This window comes from Rattus norvegicus, chromosome 3, assembly GCF_036323735.1.
Source record: "Rattus norvegicus strain BN/NHsdMcwi chromosome 3, GRCr8, whole genome shotgun sequence".
Lineage (NCBI taxonomy): Eukaryota > Metazoa > Chordata > Mammalia > Rodentia > Muridae > Rattus > Rattus norvegicus.
Window position 1 is genome coordinate 134,140,467 of NC_086021.1, and position 22,321 is coordinate 134,162,787.

At 42.1% G+C, this 22,321-nt stretch overlaps 1 protein-coding gene across 11 annotated transcripts in view; it reads right to left on the reverse strand.

The window, feature by feature from the left end:
• The window catches only part of Atp8b4 (ATPase phospholipid transporting 8B4 (putative)), a 204,028-nt gene that overhangs the window by 132,100 nt on the left and 49,607 nt on the right, over positions 1-22,321 (reverse strand). For 6 of the 11 annotated variants that reach the window (XM_039106842.2, XM_039106844.2, XM_039106847.2 and 3 more), the window contains 3 exons: positions 12,290-12,403; positions 8,272-8,370; positions 7,159-7,220 (listed from right to left, as the gene is read on the reverse strand). In XM_039106842.2, the coding sequence (XP_038962770.1) occupies positions 7,159-7,220; positions 8,272-8,370; positions 12,290-12,403 (275 nt within the window). Of the gene's footprint in view, positions 1-7,158; positions 7,221-8,271; positions 8,371-12,289; positions 12,404-22,321 lie in introns of those variants that run through there. The other 5 variants (XM_063285310.1, XM_039106846.2, XM_063285309.1 and 2 more) reach the window with 3 other exon arrangements.

Genomic DNA, 22,321 nt, shown 5'->3' on the forward strand with positions numbered 1-22,321 from the left:
AGAAAGGGTGAGTAGGGGACAAGTCTTTCCTTCTGGCAGAAAACTTAATATTTTTTATATTCTAAAACTATTTACAGTTCATATGGTTTCCAGACCCCCTCTCCCGAAGCAAGGGCCTCATCCTCCTGCCTGAGTGCCTCAGCGCTCCACATGTGACTCTTTAGGCAGCCAGCCAGGAGAGCATTTGATTTGAAATGAAGCCTTAAATTTAGCAGTGTGACGGGGAGGCCAATCTGAACACACATGCCTGGGAGGGACAAGGACACCAGATGGGGCTGAAACAAACTATCACTGGCCAATTCAGAAAGCCTCGCTAGGACGGCAAGGTCTGGGCAGGCCCCGAGGGCCATCTCTGCCCTCATGGCAGCGTCTAGAGCCAGCCAGATGGGTAAGTTTGCCTGTCTGGTGTGGAGCACCAGTCTTGCTTCGTTCTTTGGAGTCCACTTCGTCCCTCCAGCAATGTTCAGCTCCTGTCTCCTGGGATCTCCTGCACTTCTAATTTTAGTAACTGGTCAATTGCACCTGAGAGAGGGCATCAGGGAGGGCATTTCCAAGCTTCCTTTGTCTTCAGATCTAATTTAGAAGTCGCTAGGCTGCTTTAGATGTTTTTCTAGACTGTGGTAACCAATCACCCCGAATATGTGGCTTAAAGGAGCAGAATGTTATTCTTTCTATTAGCAGGGTGTCTGCAAGAAAGGAATCCCTTTCTTGGGAGAGGGTCTGTCTGCTTTCCCTGCTAGCTTCCAGTGGCCCTTGAGTTTCTCCCTGTGGGGCTAATTAGCTCGAGTGTGTGCCCCCTATCCCTACCCTCCTCCTCTTCCTCCTCCTCCTTCATACTGCCCTCTCTTCTCAATCTCAAGACATTTGTGGTAGAGTCTAGGACATACCCTGATCCAGGGTCATTTTATCTCAACATCTAAATTATACCTGCAAAAATAAACAACTTTATTCCAAATAAGACCACACCCATGAGTTCTGTAGGTCGGGAGTAGACAAAGCTACCAGCACGGTAGAGCATAGACAGTCACAATTGTATCTGAAAAGAACACTTCACAGAGGAATAGAACAGAAAAAGCAAAGACAAGGGAGACAGAAAGAATAGTAGAATGTGTCAAGTTACCATGGATCTGGGAAGCAAGGTCAAGAGTAACTTCTATATCGTATTCATAATCTTAATTTTCTAATGTCTCTATCCATAATGCACTGGTCATATGCTAATTTAAAATTCATGGGCACAATGAGCCCATTTAGTGTATCTCAGGCAGAATGAGGCAATAGTAGAAACTTTCAGTGAAGAAAACTTTATTCAGATGGATAATCAACCAAATACTATCAAAACATTACTTCAGTATAGACAACCTTTGAGCTTGGATTGGAACCAAACTACATTTCTAAAGTTAATATTCTCACTTCCCCAAGATCTCTGGAGCTTGGGTTTTCAAAGGTGATTCTGAAACCTCAACCTATCACTTTTTGTAAGGGAGAAAACAACCCAAATGTTAGGGATTACAGTAGAGCCTGCTGCATGTGTAACTCTCATTGCCATCTATAATAAGAGAACCGGTTACAATAGCAATGGGGTCCAACTGGAGCCAAGAAAGATTCGAGCCATACCAAATGGTAAGGGGAGGCTCACATGATGATCCCCAGATGCTGAGGAAAGACCATGGAGCCAGCCACACTGGGCACCAGACACTGGAGGACAAAGAGTAAAGGCCAGAGAATAATTCTGAGGTGGGGAAGAGTTGGGTTCCCACATTGTTTGTTGAGGGGTATGTGGTGTCAACCTCCTCTACATAACCTAGGGTCAATATTGTGTGAGAGGCTCTTTGAAGGAACTTTAACAGTTCTCTGTGTTATATAAACCTTAAGAGAAAATAGGACTGCTACTAAAAACTCCATTGCAGGGTTTTGAAAGTGTTACAACACCCTATTATATCAAGATGCACCTCATTTGGGGAAATAGTTGCCCTTTCAGAATTCAACCCTGAAAAATTCTATCTATGCAACATCATTGGTTATGATGGAAAATTGTTATATTAACTAAAACGACTTTGCAGCTTGTGTACAGAAGTCAGCCCTTTGGCAAGCAAATCCTTCTGTCTGCAAAGCTGGCAAACACAAACTGCCCGAGAAATGGCTGAGCCAAGACTTTTTTTTAAAAGCGCAATTAATTTTTTGAAAGTGAAACTTTCTGAAATATTTTTATTGTGAATTAGAAACATGAGGTAAAGATGAATTTTATTTTTATACTTCGCTGAATCCAAATAGCACTTCAAACTATTCCTATTGCTTTACTTCTGAACTCATTGTTAAGTCCATGAAAGACTGTCTCATTGAAATTGCTTTTGAAAACCAGAAAGATTCTTCTCCTCAAGTTCTCCTTTAAAATATGCAAAACTTTTTTTACCTGCTATGTGATCACAATGGTGTGTCCTTAAAGTAATCATATGTGATCACAATGGTATGACCATATGTAACCATACGTGATCACAATGGTATGACCATAGTGTATAAGCAATCTAGGAGGCTAGAGATGAAAGTAACTCAGAGTATCTTCTCGGGTAAACCAAAAATCTCCATTCCAGTCAAAGTAAGATGGCATAGGTCAGGGTAGGCAGCATTAATTCTCCCATGTATCCAGAGTCCCACTCTTCCATTTAGAAGACACAGAGATACATACTCAGTGTGTACCAGCAGCCGACACGCTAAGCTCAGTGGTGTTTGTGTTTAGTTGTTGTTGCGGATTCTCAACTAAAAAGTATAAGAACCTGCCAGGAAACATTACAGAGGGGGAGGTCAGAAAGAACATGAGAGTCAGAGGATAGGGAAAATGTGCAATACAAAGATGTCTGCTGGAAGTGACACAGTCATTGCACCCATGAACTCGCTATAGCAGTCTTTATCTGCACAAGACCTGTATAAGACTGGGTATCCGAGAGGCCATCATTCATAGGGGTGGATGGATTTACTGATGAATTCTACAAAATTTTCAAGAAAGATTTAATACTAACACTTCTCAAACATTCCTATAGAATAGTCAAGGAAGACAAAGAAAGAAAACTGCAGACCAATCCCTCTAAGAGACAGATCCCTCAGCAAAATGCTCTTAGACTGAATTCAAGTAATCACAAGCAAGATGACTTCATCCCAAGAATACAAGATGGGATCAACATAGCAAATCCAAAAATGTAATATACCACATTAACAGACTTAAGACAGAAATTATGTGCTCTTCATCATAGTTGCAGTAAAGGCATTTGACAAAGTTCAACAATTTTCCTGATAAAAAGCTCTGATGACTGAAGGACAGTGAGGGTGCACGCCTTTAGTCCCAGCACTAAGGAGGCAGAGGCAGCTGGATCTCTGAGTTCAAGGCCACCCTGGTCTACAGAGTGAGTTCCAGGACAGCCAGGGTTACACAGAGAAACCTTGCCTGGAGGAAAGGAACTGATGAAACCACAAGTAGGCAGAAGACAGCTCAACATACGAAAGGCTACACATGGCAAGCCTCTGGCCAGCATGACACAATTCCTTAGACTCTGGCGCAAGATGCGGGCACCCATTCCCTCCAGGCTTATTCAGCACAGAGTACTGTAGGAAGGCAAGATATGAAACAAAACACAAAGGGAGTAAAAACTCAAAAGGAAGAAATTAAATTATTCTTTCTACAGACAATAAAACTCTATACTTAAGACTCCAATGAACTCCATCAAAGAACTCTTAAAGCTGATAGTTTCAGGAAATTTGCAGGATACAAGGTCAATATGAGTAATCAATAATTTTTATATGCACTAACAACACTTTCTGAAAAAGAATGTCCATTCATGATAACTCAAAAATACATAGGGATAGAGCTAAGCAAGAAGAGAGACTTTAAGACACTGACAAAATTCAAGACAACGGACAATGGGAAGACTTCTGTGTTCCTGGATTTTCAAGATTCATATTGGGAAAATGACCATCCTACCAAAAAGAATCTACTGATCTACCAATGTCCCAGTGACATTCTTCAGCAATCTAGAAAAAAAATCTAAATTCCACATGGAGACACATTTAGCCAAAGCACTTCTAAGCAGAAAGAACACACCCAGAGGCATCCCATTGCTTGACCTCAAACTATACTACAGATCCACAGTGATAAAGACATAAAACAGTGTTAGCAACATAAAAACAGCTGTGTGAATTAACGAGGCCTAATAAAAGACCCATAGATAACCCATGCAGCTACGGTCACTTCACTTTTGACAAAGGAATCAAAAACACTCACTGGGGAAACAGACAGCCTTTCAATAATGTAAACTGGATATCCGCCTGAAGAGGAACGGAAAGAGATCCATATGTTTCACCAGGCACAAAAATGATCATTCCTAGCTAGATCAATGAGCCATGACGAGGTACACATGCACAGTGGAATTTCATTTAGCCCAGAAGAAAAATAGAAAATTACTTTTGCCGGAAAATAGTTAGAACGGAAAGCACTTTCTTGGGGTTTTTTTTTTCAATATTTACTTTATTCTTAAATAACTGAAACCAGTAAAGCAAAGCACAGAGGAAACATTTCAGAATACGGATATAAGCAACACATTTCTGAATGGAATGTCAATCACCCCAAGAACTGACAAGTAGGAATCCGTGAAATTAAAAAGCTCCTGCAAAACAGAACCACCAACAGAACAACCAGAAGGCCTACAGAATGGGGGAAACCTTGTGATCTGTGCCTTAGAAAGGGGGCTGATATCAAGAATATATAAATAATTACACAAATTAAATAGCAAAAATCCTGCTGATCAATAAATGGGACACTTCTCTGAAGAAATGCTTTCTAAAAGAAGAGCGCAAACAGTCAACAAATACTTTTTAAAGTGTATTACATCTCTAGCCATCATAGTGGAGCAAAACTAAACTAACATGAGGTTCCATCTCACTCTAGTCAGAATGGCCATCATGGAGAAAATCAATGACAGTGGATGCGAATGAGGACGTAGGTATTGAGAACTCCCTCGCTGTAGACAGGAGTGTGAACTAGTGGGATCCCTGTGGAAAACATGTTGTGGCTTTGCAAAAGACTGAAAATAGAGCTTCTATAGGGCCCTGCTGTCACACTCAGGCATGAACCCAAGGTCTCTGTGTGCTACCACACAGATATCTGCACAAGCATGTTTAATACTGCTAAATCTACAGTAGCTAAGAAATGAAGTCACACTCTATGTCCATCAACAAATCAATGAACCATGACAGTGGGGTACTGTGGTGCTTTGAGAACACTTGGCCCATGAGAAGTGGCACCATTAGGAGGTGTGGTCTTGTTGGAAGAAGTGTGGTCATGTGGAGGAAGTGTGTCACTGTGTGGGCAGGCTTTGAGGGAGTTCTCAAGCTCCACCCATTATAGGAGAGAGCCTCCTTCTGGCTGCCTTCGGATCAAGATGTGGAACTCTCAGCTCCTCCAGCACCATCTACATGAGCACTGCCAGGCCTCCCACCTTGATGATAATGCACTGAACCCCTGAACCTGTAAGCCAACCCCAATTAAATGTTGACCTTGGAGTTGCCTTGGTCATGGTGTCTCTTCACAGCAAAGGAAACCCTAACTAAGACAGGTACATATACACATGGAATTTCATTTAGCCTAGAAGAAAAATAGAATTATGCAATTTGCAATCAAATGATTGGAAATGGAAACTTACTTTCTTCAAGTTTTTTTTCAATATTCATTTTATTCTGCATGTCAGAGTGTTTTGTTTACATGTATATCTGTACACATATATATGTGCCTGATGCATGCAGAAGGCACTGGATCTCTTGGAATTAACTGGGATTTGAACCTTAGGCTCTTTGCAATAACCACTCTTAACCACTGAGCCATTTCTCCAGCCCTGAAATTATTCTCTTTTAATAATTATTTTATTATTCTTAATCATGTGGGCATATGAATGCAAGTGTCCTTAGAGGTCAGTGGCATTTGATCCCTTTAGAGCTAAAGTTACAGGCAGTTGTGAGTTGCCACTTGTGAGTTCTAGGGACTCATTTGCAAGAACAAATGCTCTTAACCACTGAGCCACCTCGGTCTTTCTCTTTACCCAGTCTCAGTGGCTAAGACAAATCTGTATGTCCTCCCTCATATGTGGACCCTAGCCTCTTACCGTTAGCCATGTGTGTCCAGATGGGAATAGATTCGGGTAGAGCCCAAAAATGAAGAAGGAGCCTATGAGGCTGGGAAAACAGAGAAGCTTTAAAAGAGGATGTTGGGGAAGGCAGTAGAACACTTGGAACAGGAGGATGCTGGAGGTGAGAGAGTACAGTGGGAAGGGGGCAGGAAAAACGGAGAATCGTGCAAATGGAACATGTCTGAAAAATACAGAAAACTATTACTGCATATGATAGTTCAGAAAATTCATTAAAAGTTTAAAAGATATGAAGAGTCTTCCATGCCAAAAAAAAGTAAGATAAAAGGAAACATTGGTCGGGATCTTGAAGGTTTCTTTCCCAATTCTCTAGTGTTTCCCTTTTGTTTGGGAACAACAAACATGCTCATGTCTGAATCACTGCTGACGTCAGTACTGCTTCCATGAATGGTATTTATCGATGCATGAATATAATACGAGAGAAATTCATGCTACTGTGGATAATGTGTTCTAAATTCAACTATGGGAGGCATATAAAGGCCTATCGTTGCTACTTATTTGGTACTACAATGTCAAAGACACGTCTGTGTTCCACAAAAGAAACTCCCAAAGAATTTGCTAAGTGTGAAAAAGACCCATGAAACAATGATCAAACTATACTTCAACTTCCAATGCGTTAAAGGACAGAGATATTCGATTAAAATACAAAGCTACCAATCGTTTAAAAAACCCAAAGTAGGCTGGAGAGATAGCTCAGAGGTTAAGAGCACTAGATGCTCTTACAGAGGTCCTGAGTTCAATTCCCAGTAGCCACATGGTGGCTCACAACAGTCTATAATGAGATCTGATGCCCTCTTCTGGCCTAGAGGCATATATGCAGGCAGAACGCTGTATTTATAATAAATAAATAAATAAATAAATAAATAAATAAATAAATAAATAAATAAATCTTTAAGAGAAGGAAGGAAGGAGGGAGGGAGGGAAGGAGGAAGGAAGGAAGGAAGGAAGGCAGGCCAAGGAACAGATTTCTTACTTGCTATTAATGAGCACCTCAGACTGCCGGTTATTCACTTGATTATCACTCTTGTGACGGAACTGAAAAAATAAAGTTTAAGAAAGACCGTCTTAAGTCACTCTTTGTCAATCCTAACAGCAACACCGGCATATGTTGAGTTCATCTGTTTGGACAATGTTGCTGTCCAAATATGAGCATAGCTTGCACTTACTGTGAGCAGAGTTCCATGCACAGCTAACCAGCGCTCACCCTCCTACATCTCACCCTGGCACACACACATCACCGAATCCTCTGTGTGCACTTATATGCATGCATATGCTGCATGCTAGACCCATAACTCTAACCCTTGTTACATCTCTAGTTGCTTCTAAGAACACAGCCTGACATTTGCCTCCTAGACCAGAGAAGACCTACACTGGTTTTGAGAACTTTCACCAGGAACTGGAGGTTCTATTCCTCACAGGCGCACTCTACTTGCAGCTCAGTCTGCTCTGTGGTTTTCTTAAAAGCTGAGTAATTGCTTTTAACAACCTATATTTTATTCTTCAGAAATCTGAGTTGTTAACAGTGATATTATGCAACACCACCCACTTAAAACAGAAATCAGAATGAAATACTGAATTATACTTGGCCTGATGCTTTATGACCAAGTGATCAGACTTCATATTGTTTGCTCCAGCAAAGTAAGCGTCTTATATCTCTAGGGACAATCCAAATATTAGGAACTTTGCTTTAGGCTCTGAAACTGGAAGCCATTCAGAACCAGATACACAAACACGCATGTACACACATCATACTTGTGTCAGACTTTCTCTTTTCCAACCTCAGATGTCATAGTATCAATGTGTACCTTGAAATTCATTAATCACTTTATTAGGGGACAGACACATACCACGTCAAGCATTATACACTTGTGTGTGGCCAATTTTAGATGGCTCATATCAAATTATGGATTTATTTAAAAAATTATACATACAACTGTGAAGGAGCATCACATAAGTTAATTACAAGCCTTCCTCGCTGCCTCACACTTGACCACTCTTTAGCCCCACTGGCTGGGTCTCTGTTTCCATAAAGGTAGACATTTGGTTAAAACGGGAACACCCGGCCTTCTCAGGCATGAATACTCACAAAGTCGTCGGTGGCATCCTTGACAGCTGTCATCGAGATCACCAGGACCAGGGGCACGATGGTGGTGAACCATGTCAGGGAAGAGATTTCTGGAATGAGCTGAAAAAGCAACATTTTCAGCCATTTAAGATTTTTTAAATTGGAAACGCATTCCAAACTTTGTCAATTAATTGCCTAAGACTTGAAGAAATCAATGAGATTGCGTTCAGCTATTTGTACAAAAGTAAACTAGCTAAGAGGATTCAACTGTGTGCATTCCATTGCAAAACATTTTGAGAAATAGCTTTATGCCAGCTTCCAGACTGGTTAAAATAAGATTAAAACTTAAAAGCGGGCTTTTTGAGCTCTTTCTTGGACACACATCTTCCAGCTGGTTGTTACATTGTCGCTGGTCCCTCAGCTTCTCATCTTAGTCTTCAGGAAGTTACCAGAAGGAAGTTAGCCCCCGTCAAAACACTTGCTAGAGAGCCTTTGATCGCCTGCCTTAGAAAGGGGTAGCCAGGTATTTGCATCTTAAATTGGATGCTCTGAAAATCTGAGTTAGTTTCTGTGCCAGAATGACTGTACAAATTCCTGGCTATGTCTCCACATTCACAATGCTTTCCCTACAGGGCACAGAATGCACTGTGACTGAGTCAGAGCAACCTGCAGCGCTGATACCACGTCCTTACGTTTCCTACCCCAGTTTCACAGCTGAGGCATCTAAGGTATTAAAAATCCCAGCAAGCACACACACAGCTAAAATATGTACCTAGGTCCCTGACTCCCACACTAGTCCCGTGTGTCTCCACCTCGAGTGCTACTACCTAAGACAGACAAGCATGCGACCCTATCAGACAGATGTGGTTTGTTTTGTTTCTTAATCAGATTGGATTCACTTGGAATCTGTTTCGGGGCTGTCAGGCAAGAAATGGTCCAGTAGACACAGTCATGGGGTGGAGATCAAGCCCTACAAATAATTCAAAACTAAATCAGTTTTATATAATAAATTCTGCACAATTTCTTAAACCTCAAAAAAATAATAAAACCCTGAGTGTTAATTAATGACATAAGCCCCAGCATCCTGCAACACACGTGGTGACTGCAGGTCAAATAAGCAACCAGAAGATCCAAGGTCGAGGCTTCCCAACACAGAGGACTGAGCAATGCCCAAGGATATAGAAAGTTAATTACAAGGGGTTGGGGATTTAGCTCAGTGGTAGAGCGCTTGCCTAGCAAGTGCAAGGCCCTGGGTTCGGTCCTCAGCTCCAAAAAAGGAAAAAGAAAAAAAAAAAGTTAATTACCCTGACTTGACCATTACATACTGTGTTATATAATCTGAATTCTCACACTATACCTCATAGATATGTATAGTAGTACATGTTAATTCAAATAAAAATAACTTAAAGAGACACAATAAGAAAACAAAGCAAAGGGTTCCTGGAGACACAACAGAAGCACCTGGTGAGCAGCAGAAGACCCCACTATTGCTCCCCGATCGCTAATCCATTACTTTACATACCATCTCCCCTTCACAGCTCCCAGACATTTGTCAATAAATGATATTAAACACAGCCACCTCAACTGTCCCTTCCAAATATAAAAAACAAAAGCCTGAGACTGTAAGTAAGAATGCTGTGAAAGGCCTCATCAAGAATCCAAAAGCAATTTTATGATACTGGAAGGAGAGACCAAGAGCTGTATTTCCTTTTATGAATAATAGCAATTTTTCATTCATTAGGTTCTTTTGATTGGTTGGTCTCATCTGATTTGATCTGGTTTGGTTTTTTGCACAAGAAATATCCAATTATTCTTAACTATATCATTTTTTTCTCAGAGAGATTTCAAACCCTCTAATCTCAGTTCTTTTATTTTTATTAAACTGACTTCATTCTGGCCAGTGTCTTGACACCTGCTCAAGACAATAACTGCACAGGAGACAACAGAGACTGAGGAAATTAAAAAAGTCATCAGATCCTACTACAAAAGCCTATACTCAACAAAACTGGAAAATCTGGATGAAATGAACAATTTTTCTAGACAGATATCAGAATACCCAAGATACAATCCACAGACCACATGAAGCTCAAGAAGAAGGAAGACAAAAGTGCAGATGCTTCAGTCCTTCATAGAAGGGGGAACAAAAATACACACAGGAGGACAAAGTGTGAGCAGAGACTGAAGGAAAGGCCACCCAGAGACTGCCTCACTGGGGGATCCATCCCATATACAGACACCAAACCCAGACAATATTGAGGATGCCAAGAAGTGCATGCTGACAGGAGCCTGTTACAGCTGTCTCCTGAGAGGCTCTGTCAGAGCGTGACATATACAGAGGCGAATACTCGCAGCCAACCATTGAACTAAGAATGGGGTCCCCAGTGGAGGAGTTAGAGAAAGGACTGAAGGAGCTAAAGGGGTTTGCAACCCCATAAGAAGAACAACAATATCAACCAACCAGACCCTCCCCCACAGAGCTCCCAGGGACTAAACCACCATCCCAAGAGAGCACAAGGATGGACTTATTTCTCCATCCGCATATGTAGCAGATGATGATCTTGTCGGGCATCAATGGGAGAAGCCCTTTGTCCTGTCAAGACTTGATGCCTCTGTGTAGGAGAATGTCAGAGTGGGGAGATAGGAGGAAGTAGGTGGGTGGGTGAGGGAGCACCCTCATAGAAGCAGGGGCAGGGGGGAATAGCAGGTTTCTGGAGGGGAAACAGGGAATGGAAATAACATTTAAAATGCAAATCTAAAATATCCAATAAAAGAACAAAAGATAATAACTGCATGAGACTCTTAAGCAGCAGTGATTGATCTAGGAGATAAATGCAATCAGAGGTGATAGCAACAGAAAAGTAATATACATTCTCTCTCTCTCTCTCTCTCTCTCTCTCTCTCTCTCTCTCTCTCTCTCTCTCTCTCTCTCTCTCTCCCCCACCCCATAGGAGTTGGAAAACTTGGGAAGCTGACTGGACTGCCAGATAGGTAGGACCCTACACGAATGTGGAAGAAAACAGAGAAAGAAAAGCCAAATCCTACTGCAGTGGTTACTGTCTGAGAATTCAGTCACACCACAGAACTCATCTTCTGCTGAAGCTAGTAGGGATCTCTGGCACTTGCAATGAAAATATTAACACATACAGTATTGAACTGAAGATCTTACACAGCACTCCATCTAGATCTCACATGGTAGAGTCGTATTCTTTTTTGGGGGGGTTCTTTTTTTTGGAGCTGGGGACTGAACCCAGGGCCTTGCACTTCCTAGGTAAGCGCTCTACCACTGAGCTAAATCCCCAGCCCCGTAGAGTCGTATTCTTAGCTCTTACACACAGCACACAACCTAACCTGGATCTACCAACTTGTCTAATCACATCATATAAAACAGAAATGGAATAAATCATTGTCTGATAGGAACTATTGAGGTGGGTTTGAATCTTTCTTGATATATGCCCTTTTCTTCCCAAAACACTGATCAAAGTTGAAATTTCATTTAAGCCCAGTTTTAGTTAAATAGGGAAAGGGTATTGACTACTAATAAACCCCTCAAAATGATTTAAAAAAACAGTCACACTACAGTGAAATAATATATCAGATATTTCTTTTATAAGTGCACACAACGTATCATTGTTCTTAGATTGAAGGGAAATTTGACAAAGTCAGTCCCACAACTTCATAGTCTTAGGAGTGAAGCCCCACCCTGTTAACGTAGGAGAATGATGAGGAAAGGAAGAAGGCCATGAGTAGCAATTATTAGACTTCTATGTGATTCAAACAAAATTGAGATTCTTATATGGTTCAGATAAAGGTTCGTATTAAAAAGACCTAGGTGTCAAAGTCAATAAATGCACTGTTTTTGTTTTACCCATTCTTGGCCCTGCTTTGTTTTTAAAACAAAATGTAGTAATACCATTAAAAATATAATAAGAATAGTCTTATATAATCATGAGCGATTTAACAAAATAAATTCATGTATGTTCTAGAATTATAGAAATACTTTCAACAAATGGATAACGAAGAAATACAGCTTAAAGATTACCTGTAGTATCAGAAGAAAAAGGAAATAGGCATTTGCCACCCTTTGGAACTGCTCAAATAAATTAATTGGCAAGAATGTGAGAATGTTGTACTTGGACGTGTGGATACGATTATCCTGAAAAAGAAAAGGCATCATGTTAGTTTGTGTGGAGGCATTGCCTGTTCTAACTCTCACACATACCGAGCTGAGTGCAGTTGTAGACAACACTTAGCTGTCTAGAGGTCTGAAGCTCCACAGCCCAAGACCTCCCCATTTCTTAAGGTAACATTGTCCTAATGCTAGGCAAAAGGACTGAGGGCCACATCAGCCACAGAGTCATGGGTCACATACAGGTTGGCTTCTGAGACTTTTCTCCTCTTGTGTGGTCTTTGGTGGATATTGCAGGAGTGCCCACTGTGTTGCTTAAGGATCCCTGAGTTCATGCTGGATTTGCATTTAGATAATGATCTGTCTGATCTATCTCCCCAAAATATGATCCATTTGGGAAACTGACAAGGGATTTCTATGTCTGGAGATCTTCTGGGATGGGAACCCTACTGATTACAAGGTAGCCTGTCCTTAGTTTGGAAGGGAATTACTGGAAAAAAATCTTTAATCCAAAAAAAAGTAAATTTGTCTCACTGTAATCTCTTGCTCGGTGCCAACCAAGGAATGTCCCTCGGGTCTCCTAGACCAACTCTAAGGCCTTTCCTGGTGATGTATTCCAGTATCTGAAGGCTGTTCACAGAACGTACTACACCTTCTGTCTCTGATCCACAATCCCAAACCCCACAGCTTCTCCATGACTGTTTTATAACAATTCTTTTCTGGCCACCCCCTTCATAATCCACCCCAGCTTCTCTACATCTGTGTTAAGACAAAGTACCTACATCTAAATACTAAATACAGGCATGACTCAAAAATAGGACTTTGCTGTCATGTTTTCTGAACTCTCCTATTAACTCACGCTATCATTTCATTAGCATTTTGGAAATTGCATCTCACTGTGTTTCCATGTTGAGTTTTAATCACCCAAAATGACCATTAGGTCATTTATATAGAAACTACCATTATATTAGTTTTCTTCCCTAAGCATTTACTTTTAATACTAATATAAAAAAAATCATGTGCCCTTAAACTATCATTTAACTTGTGATTCCTTCTTTGTGTCATCAGAAAACTTCAAATACATGCAATTTGTGTGTAATTTCTTATAAAGCTAAAGACAAACACATTAAAAAGGACAAGACCATGGGAAAAGAAAACATTACTCAAACAATAGAACCTGGTAGACAGCCAAGGACCTTTCTATAGATTGATGTAAGCCTTCTATTCTGTTGTTATATGAGATGCAGGGGGCTGAGGAACAGCTTAGTTAGTAAAGTGTTTGCCTTACAACACAAGAGTTTGACTTCCACCCACAGAGCCCATGTACAGAAGTGGAGGTGTGAGAAGGTGTCACTCGTAATCACTGAACAGTCAGCCTAGCCTACTTGTCAAGTTACAGCCTTGAGAGTCCCTGCCTCAAAAACAACTAAGTAAAGAAAGGTAGATAGCACACATGTGTATATGCACGCACGCACACACACACACACACACACACACACACACACACAATATATATATATATATACTAGATATTGAATATATTTTATTCATCTCAGAATGAATCTTTGAAAATATAATGAACATGTTATTTAATCACTTATAAACCCATTTATCTATGTTCCCATGAGAGTTAACTCTTATCTTGTTCACAAAGATAACATAGCAAGATTGAGGTAATAAGGGGCTGGGGATTTAGCTCAGCGGTAGAGCGCTTGCCTAGGAAGTGCAAGGCCCTGGGTTCGGTTCCCAGCTCCGAAAAAAAAAAAAAAGATTGAGGTAATAAGACATCGTGAAATACAGAATCAATATACTAAGGATGGGGGCGTGTTTTATTGACCTCCTTCACACTTCCCAATCAAAGCTCCCTGCTTTTTATTTCCTGCTTCATAGAATCTCTGACCTGCTCTTCCCATCTCTGTGCTCCTCCTCATTCCTCCCATGATTGCTTTTACTTTCCTGTTGTCTGTGGTGACTCTGGGTTATAATCTCCTCTAAATATTTGGAGCCAGAAAACAGATGAGAAAAAATATACACTTATCCTTCTGGATCTGTGTGACCGCATTCAATATAGTATTTTTAAGTCCCATCCATTTACCAGCAAATCTCATGATCTAATTTTTCTTTACAGATAAGTAGCGTTCATTGTGTATGTATATAAATACCACTACGGATGTTTGAAAAAGCTACGACGAATCATTATTTTATATTTACCTAAATTACATATAATACATACATGTGTATACATATGTATATCATTTAAATGATGCTATACCAATTGGAATGATAATGCCTCCCCAAAGAACTATAGACTATCTAGCAAAAGTCCCAGCAACAGGCATAAAAAATCCTCCTTTCAAGTTATCAATTAGAGGAGTCCAAGAGTTTGCCAAAACAATATATAGACTATTGCTGCTGCCTTGGCTACATCCCAGAAATTGAAGATAAGGCCCTATTGCTGAGAACATCATGTGCTTGGACACAAGACCTGGAAGACTTGGATTTGATCTGACCAGAAAACTTCCTCCCTGAGACTAGCTTTCATGGTACTTGGTGATACTGTACAGGCTGCCACGGGAGGAAAGCAGTGAAATGTTCTATGACCATAAGGTACGATGCCTATGAACCACAATACTGATCAGCATGGCGAGAAGGTTCTAAAGTGCATTTGTGGTACTGATATCTCGGCAGTAACCAAGAGCTGTGGAACTGGACTTAAGGCTCACTGAGGCAGAGGGAAATCGTGCCTAGTAGTGCAGCCAGTCATCCTTCCAAGTTCAGGTAAATGACTCTACTTCTCCCTTGGCAGAATGAGTATGAAGGCTGGCAGGTAAGTGGTCCACCATTCGGGAGCCTTCCAATTGGAAGGCAACATTGGGAGGAGAGCAAAGGAAGAGGAAATACTGAGGGGTTTTTGGTAGAGATGTTTAGAAGAGAAGAAAGGAGGACTCACTGGATGGTTTTAAGTTGAGAAGCTACCTGACAAGATTTTAAAAGATCACTGGGTGGGGAAGAAATTGAAGCAGACGCAAAATTACCCGTGAGAAGAGTTCTTTAAGAGCTTCGGGATGATGAGAGAGAGAGGTTTGAGCAAGTTGGTGGTATAGAGAATAACAGTGAATAATGGGGTGATGATGACAGCTAACATTTACCAAGTACTTACCATGTGTTCTATCAACCTGACCTTTTATAATTTTTTCTATCCTTAGAACTTTCTTGTGAAATGACTACTATTTTTTCCATTCCATTACAGAAAAAGCCAAGGTTCAGAGACAGTATTTCCATAACTTCAGAACAGTAACGCCAGATGGGGACTCTGCACATGGAGACCCCTTCCCACTCACTTTCACCTCTGCGCTGCTGCTGCCACTGCTGCAGTCCAGCGCAAGCAGCCATCCCTTGCTCTCCAGAGTAATCAGCCCTCATTTGCCTCACTCCCCATCCCCAGCTTTCTGCTACCTCCTTACAGAAGCAAACAGTACAGCTCCCTCTTTCCTCACAGCGCCTCAGTTACAGTCCTGGTTGCTGTTGGCTTGTTGTACAATTATGACTCCCTCGTATCCCCTTGCTGTGAGAGCAATTCCCGCTCCTGTCGAGTAGCAGTGTGGACAGAGTGGATAACTAGATCCTCTTTCGGCTTTCCAAACAGGGGCTCAGTGGCCAGGAGCCTTTATGTGTTCAGTCCTGACTACTCCAGCAGAGCTATAAAGTGAAAGTAGAGCGCTCTTCAGAGACAGGTCACCAAAGCAAATGCCAGTAAACTAGAAAGCATTCGCTGTGACAGTGAGATTCTCACATGCACATAACTGTATTCCTGAACATAACAGAGCCAAAAAAAAAGCAAGCTCTGCCACATTAACACCAAAGCCTTTGGGGACCTTCCTTGGGGGTTCCCTGGAAACATTTCTCACACATTTAGAGGACTATCATGGAGATGAAGCCTCAAATTACAAGTATTTTGCTAAGTCAACATATTTATGGGATTTCATGAGCAATTCCTGAAATAACCCCAAGGAGAGTCCCAAATACAATGTACTAGACAGGACAAACTCTGACACAGCAAGAAAGACTCTAGTCTATGGCTTCACCCAGCAAGTGGATAGTTCTTGTTCCTGCTACTCTTCTAACCTGACTCTACTCCTGATCATTGCTTGTGATGGACCAGGACTATGGCAAACACTTCCTGTGCAGTACGAAGTGGGAAGGAAAGGCCCTGGATGCCTATGTCCCTACATTAAGGCCTCAGCCCAAATACCATAGCACAACAGAAGGGCCAACTGAACCAGAAGTGAAAACTAATGTGTGACATCTTGGCTCAGCTAATGTGCGTGTGCGTGCGTGTGCATGCGTGCATGCGTGCGTGCGTGCGTGTGTGTGTTATTTATACATATATAGTTATATATTATACTCGTCACACGTATCACATGCATATGCGTGCGCACACACACACACACACACACACACACACACACACACATATGCTTTTAAAACTCCAAATCCTCTCCTGTAGGCAGCAGGGGCATTTGACTATTTTCTCAATCACCTCCAACACATGCTTCATCATGATGAACTCAACTCCCGTCCACAGGCTCAGGGTGAGGCTCAGATTCACTTAAACCAACCACACAACCCATCTTCCCATTTTTGAGATGAAGTAATGACACACGACCTTTATCAAATCTGAAATCTGAAGAGACTTTCTCTTGCCTATTGCATCCCAACCTGGAAGAAAGTAGCCATGTGTCACTCTTTGAATTCTGAGGCTGCTAAGAAAAAAACTGAACACTTAAGATGCAGGCTTAGGGGCTTGGGGATTTGGCTCAGTGGTAGAGCGCTTGCCTAGGAAGCGCAAGGCCCTGGGTTCGGTCCCCAGCTCCGAAAAAAAGAAAAAAAAAAGATGCAGGCTTAGGGTGTGCACAAAAACAAAACAACAACATCAAAAAAAAACTGGGCTTGAGAGTGGAGGCCCATGCCCACATTCTCAGCAGAGTATGGTGGGGACACACCCACATCATCAGCACTCAGGTGGTAGAGGCAAGAAAGTGGAAAGTTCCAGGTCAGTCTGGGATACACAGTGAGTTTGAAGCATTGTACTGAGACCCTGACAGAAAAGAAATAAAATCTAAAAGGAGAGAGAGCACTAGAGAAGGCCTTCCCTGAGGCTCCACTATCTCCTACTTGTCTTACTTGCTTTTTAACTACATTTCGTTCACCTCTGCCATGGTCTAAGTCAGTCTGAGGGTTTTGTTCCTCCAACCAAACACCAGGCACAAGCATTACTAACACACTCAGGGTTCATTCCTGCTCCGTGTAACCCATGGCTTTATGTCTAACACACTGCTTCAGAGAATGTAACCTCCATGAACTCATGGGTTGTCTGGAAACACTGCATTTCTGTGAATGCCACAAGCCAAACCCCAGGAGCTTTTGCAAGAGTCCCATGACTTCAGCACTATCGAGCCCTCTTTCCTTGTCTGATGAGACACTTATATAGTTGTACATCATGACAACTATACAAATGTCTACTCTTTCTTGCTACAGGAAAACTTATGTGTCCTGTTGCTATGAAATAACCCTCTCGTTTAGGAAATGAGAATCTCTAAACCATGGAATTAAAACCAAAGAGAAGCTGTGCCCACAGACTGCTTTTTGGAGAGGAGGAAGTGGCCAGAAGACAACTGTACCACTCAGGAAATATGTGAAACACCCACGTTTATGCAAGGCTTCTCCAAAGAACGCATGTGTGGGGCACATGGCGGCACAGCACCTGCCTCTCTGATACCAAACTTCTCCACAGGAGTCAAATGCTGCCTAGTGCGATTCCTCAGAGCTCAGACTGGGAAGACAGGGAGGTGCTAATACACCAGTGAACACCGCAGAAGAGGCTGTGTGGAGAGGTACTCATAGATGGTGGCTCACGTCACAACATTCTCTCAGCCAGGATCCAGGCTGTGTGTGTTATTTTTTGTAGGAAGAAGTAGCAGAGGGAATGTTACCCTAACAGTCAGTCACTCCTTCAGCTCATGTTTGCACAGGGTCTCCTCTGTGCTGGGCACCATGTTGTTGAGCCAAGACTACAAATATGGACAGATAGAAGTCTATACATAGAGTCCGCATTCTATCTGTGGGGGAGAAAGGCAGGAATAATCAGAAAAGAATCTTGTAAACTGGTGACATCATTTAAGAAAGTGGCCCCTGCTATGCAAACAGTGACAGAATAGCAGCTTCTCCTTAGGAAGCCTTCCTACCTGACTCTCCTAGCTAACATATCCTCGAAATGACCCTAATGGGGAAAAAAAAAAGGATGTGAAATTGGGAGGGTGGGGAGGGCTAGATCTGGGAGGACCTAGATGTGGGAGGGGACTATGGTCAAAATACATTGGAGGAAATTCTCAAAGAATTAATAAAAATCTATTGTTTTGAAAGCTACCCTTATGAGACTGTGGAAACACCTGATGCTAGTGGTGCCCATCCCCTTCCCAGGTCCCAAAAGAACCCCTTGTGTTAACAAAAAAGAAAAAGAAAAAAAAATTGTAGGTGTTTAACTAAAAGCTTAAAGTTGAGATAACTAATGTTTAATGCAGATTTTCTTTACTATAGATGCATGCTTACTAGATTTATGTCTATGGTAAGGATAATATAGACAAGTATTTTTACATGTATACACATACGTGCATATATGTAGGAGTATGTGCTACATACACATGTACACTTATATGCATGTGTGTTCATATACACGTATCTACAGCAAAAAAAAGAAATCCTGTTATATGTGTTTGGGTGTACTCGGAGTTTTAGCTTCTTTTCACAAATGGGGACGGTGTTCACTTTGAAGATGGCTGGCCAATCTCTGTTATGATCAAAGAAAAAGAGCACAGGAAGGATAGAAGAACATGTGGCCAGCTCTCAGGATGACAGTTTCACCACAGATGAGAGGCGTTGCCGCCTTCCATGTGCCAAGCAGAGTCCACAGTCCTCAGAACCTCCAGGGAGCCATGGGTGTCTCCACACCAGTCTACAAATGAGGAAACCGAAACCGAGGCTGAGAGCAGCCTTGAGGGCTGAGGCCAAACGTGACATTTCGTAGAGTCCGAGGTTAAAACGCTGTGTTTGTGCAGGTGAATCAGGAATACAGAATCCCCAGACTGCCTCCTGGGAAAGGATCCTCGATCTTTGCAGTGCAGCGAAAAGTTCACATTAATTCAATCAGCCCGAGCAGTCACTTGCAGTCACCACGCTGCGCTGCGCTCGCTGCTGCTCAGGGAACACATTCCCCACCTAAACTCCGCAGTGGTGCGGTGGTGGCGAGAAGAGCCGGTCAGCCTTGACAACCACCTTCTCTTTTCCACCCTCAGGCATCAGTTTAGTGTTTCAGCATCTGAAAGCCTGTTCTAGAACTAGCAATGCCCTAGGAATAATGATTTATCTACAAAGGACTAATTTGGACAATTACCAGGGGAGCAGATTACATTCTCCTCTGAGGTTAATTTAATCACACTACTTTTTTGTTTGTCTGTCCAGGATGCTTAGACACTCAAAACATTTTAGATAGTTCCAAATGTAATGTTAACTTCTCTTTTGTGATGTTTGAAAAAGAACTTCAAATCCCCACTAAGTTATAAAGGGGCCGGGTTGGAAAGAGAAGACTTCGGGGACTCTTTCTGGGGCTCTGCCCCTGATCTGTTGACTCCTGATTCTGCTTTGCCAGGCTGTGTCTGTGCCTCCTGCTTACACATCCAGCCTCTGCTAGGGACAAGGCCCTTGGCTTTGGCCACAGCCCATCTCAGAGCTCCAGAGCCTTCTGGGAGCAAAGTAGGCATTGCTTTGAGTCGATATTAAAACTCATTTTCCTAATTGCAGAGAGGTTTCAGGGCATGAAGTCATACAAAGTTGTTTTTTTTTTATTAGAACTAAATAGATCACGCACACACCGCTATGCAGTCTGGGAACTGGGCCAAACTTTGGGATCTCAGCGTTTATGACAATAACAAAGGCACAGTGGAGGAGTCTGGTTAAGAAGGGAGGGCACACAAAGTAATAATCCTTCCTAGGACTCTCCTTACATCGGACGTCTACATAAATAATAGAGCCTCAAGTAACACCCTCAAAGGTTGCCCCCGGGGATTAGAAGGAAGCCTCCAGCACTCTGAGGCTCCACCTCCAGGTCTCTCTGCTCCTGTAACAGCCCCCGGCTTTCTGGTCCACGGTCCCGTCACAGCAGGATTAGACAATATCCTAATTCCAGGCAAGTGCATACCTCCTGCCTTTGTATCTTTGTTGGATGTATTTGCCTGGGAAGGAGGTGCTGGGAAGGAGCCAATAAACAGAACTAACTGGGTCAGAAATAAGAACAGAAAAGTATCTAGGTTGGTGAGGGGTGGGAATCAGAGGACTTTAAAGTTTTTTGTATCAATAAAAACAATAATAATAATTTATAAATAAAATGTCATTCTTCAATATTTTCTGTTCACAGCATGCATAGATTTAGTGAATAATAATATAACTGTGGTAAGAATTAGAAAGCAGGGGTTGGGGATTTAGTTCAGTGGTAGAGCGCTTGCCTAGCAAGCGCAAGGCCCTGGGTTCGGTCCCCAGCTCCGAAAAAAAGAAAAGAAAAAAAAAGAAGAATTAGAAAGCAAAGTTCATTCAGACACACACACACTGACATCCCAGACACACACACACACACACACACACACACACACACACACACACGGAAGAATCCATCGAGGTTGCTGCTGTGTTTAGAATTGACGCTGGAGGGGGCTGGAGAGATGGCTCAGCGAGTGGATAAGGACCCTGGCTCTTACAGAGGATCTGGGTTAGAGGATCCAGCACCCACGTGGCAGCTCACCACCTGTTCTAACTACAGCTGCAGTAGCCGTGACACCTTCTGGCCTCCTCAGGTGCCGGCACCCATGATGCACAGATGTAAATGCAGACAAAATGCTCATTACATGTAAAGTTAAATAAACAATAAACCTAGACTTGATGCTGGAGACTCTGTGTGAACACAGTAGCTTGTGCTCTGTGTCACTGCCAGTAAGGATCACCAGTGGGCCTGCAAATTAGTTCATCTTAGGGTGCAAGGAGGTGAAACACGGAGGTCTCTGGGCTCAGCTCTGCCTTTTATTAAAGGTTTTCTCATTCTGGAGTGGTGGCCCATGCAAGCACTCTGCCTCTAAGCTTTATGCCCACTCTCGGCTGTAATCCTGTCTCACCCTCCTGAGTAGCTGGGATTATAAACCTCGGCGTCAGGATGGCCTTGTTGAACATCAGTGAGAGGAGAAGCCCTGGGTCCTGCCAAGGCTCGATGCCCCAGTGTAGGAGAACGTCAGGGCGGGGAGCCGAGAAGGGGTGGGTGGGTGGGAGAACCCCCTCATAGAAGCAGGGGAAGGGGAGATGGGATAGGGGGTTTATGGATAGGAAACCGGGAAAGGGGATAACATTTGAAATGTAAATTGAAAAATATCCAGTAGAAAAAGAATTATTAAAGGAAAATGAATAAATAAATAATAAACCTCTGCATCCAGGTTAACCTTAATAAATGTTTACTTTTCTAAAAACTTTTCTTTGGTATGACAAAAAATACAATAATAGTAAATCTAATTATACAAATGTCAGAACAGTGACAAAGTCAGTAAATTATAGAAATTAAAATTTCTAAGTAAACAAGATGAAATTATTCATGGGCCAAGAACGTTCTGAAAGGAGCCCTCTAGTGCTGAAAAGGGAAATATGGTTAATCCTAATGTAGATCAGGATTCCTATTTATGCATATGTGTGCAGTATGCATGCATTTATGCAGGCCTGTCCATGCGTGTATCAGTCAACATGTGTGAACAAACATGCATGCATATGCGTCCATGATGCAGAGGCCAAAGGTTGACACTGGCGTCTTCCTCCATTGCTCCCCAATTTATGTATTGAGGCAAGGTCTCGCACTTG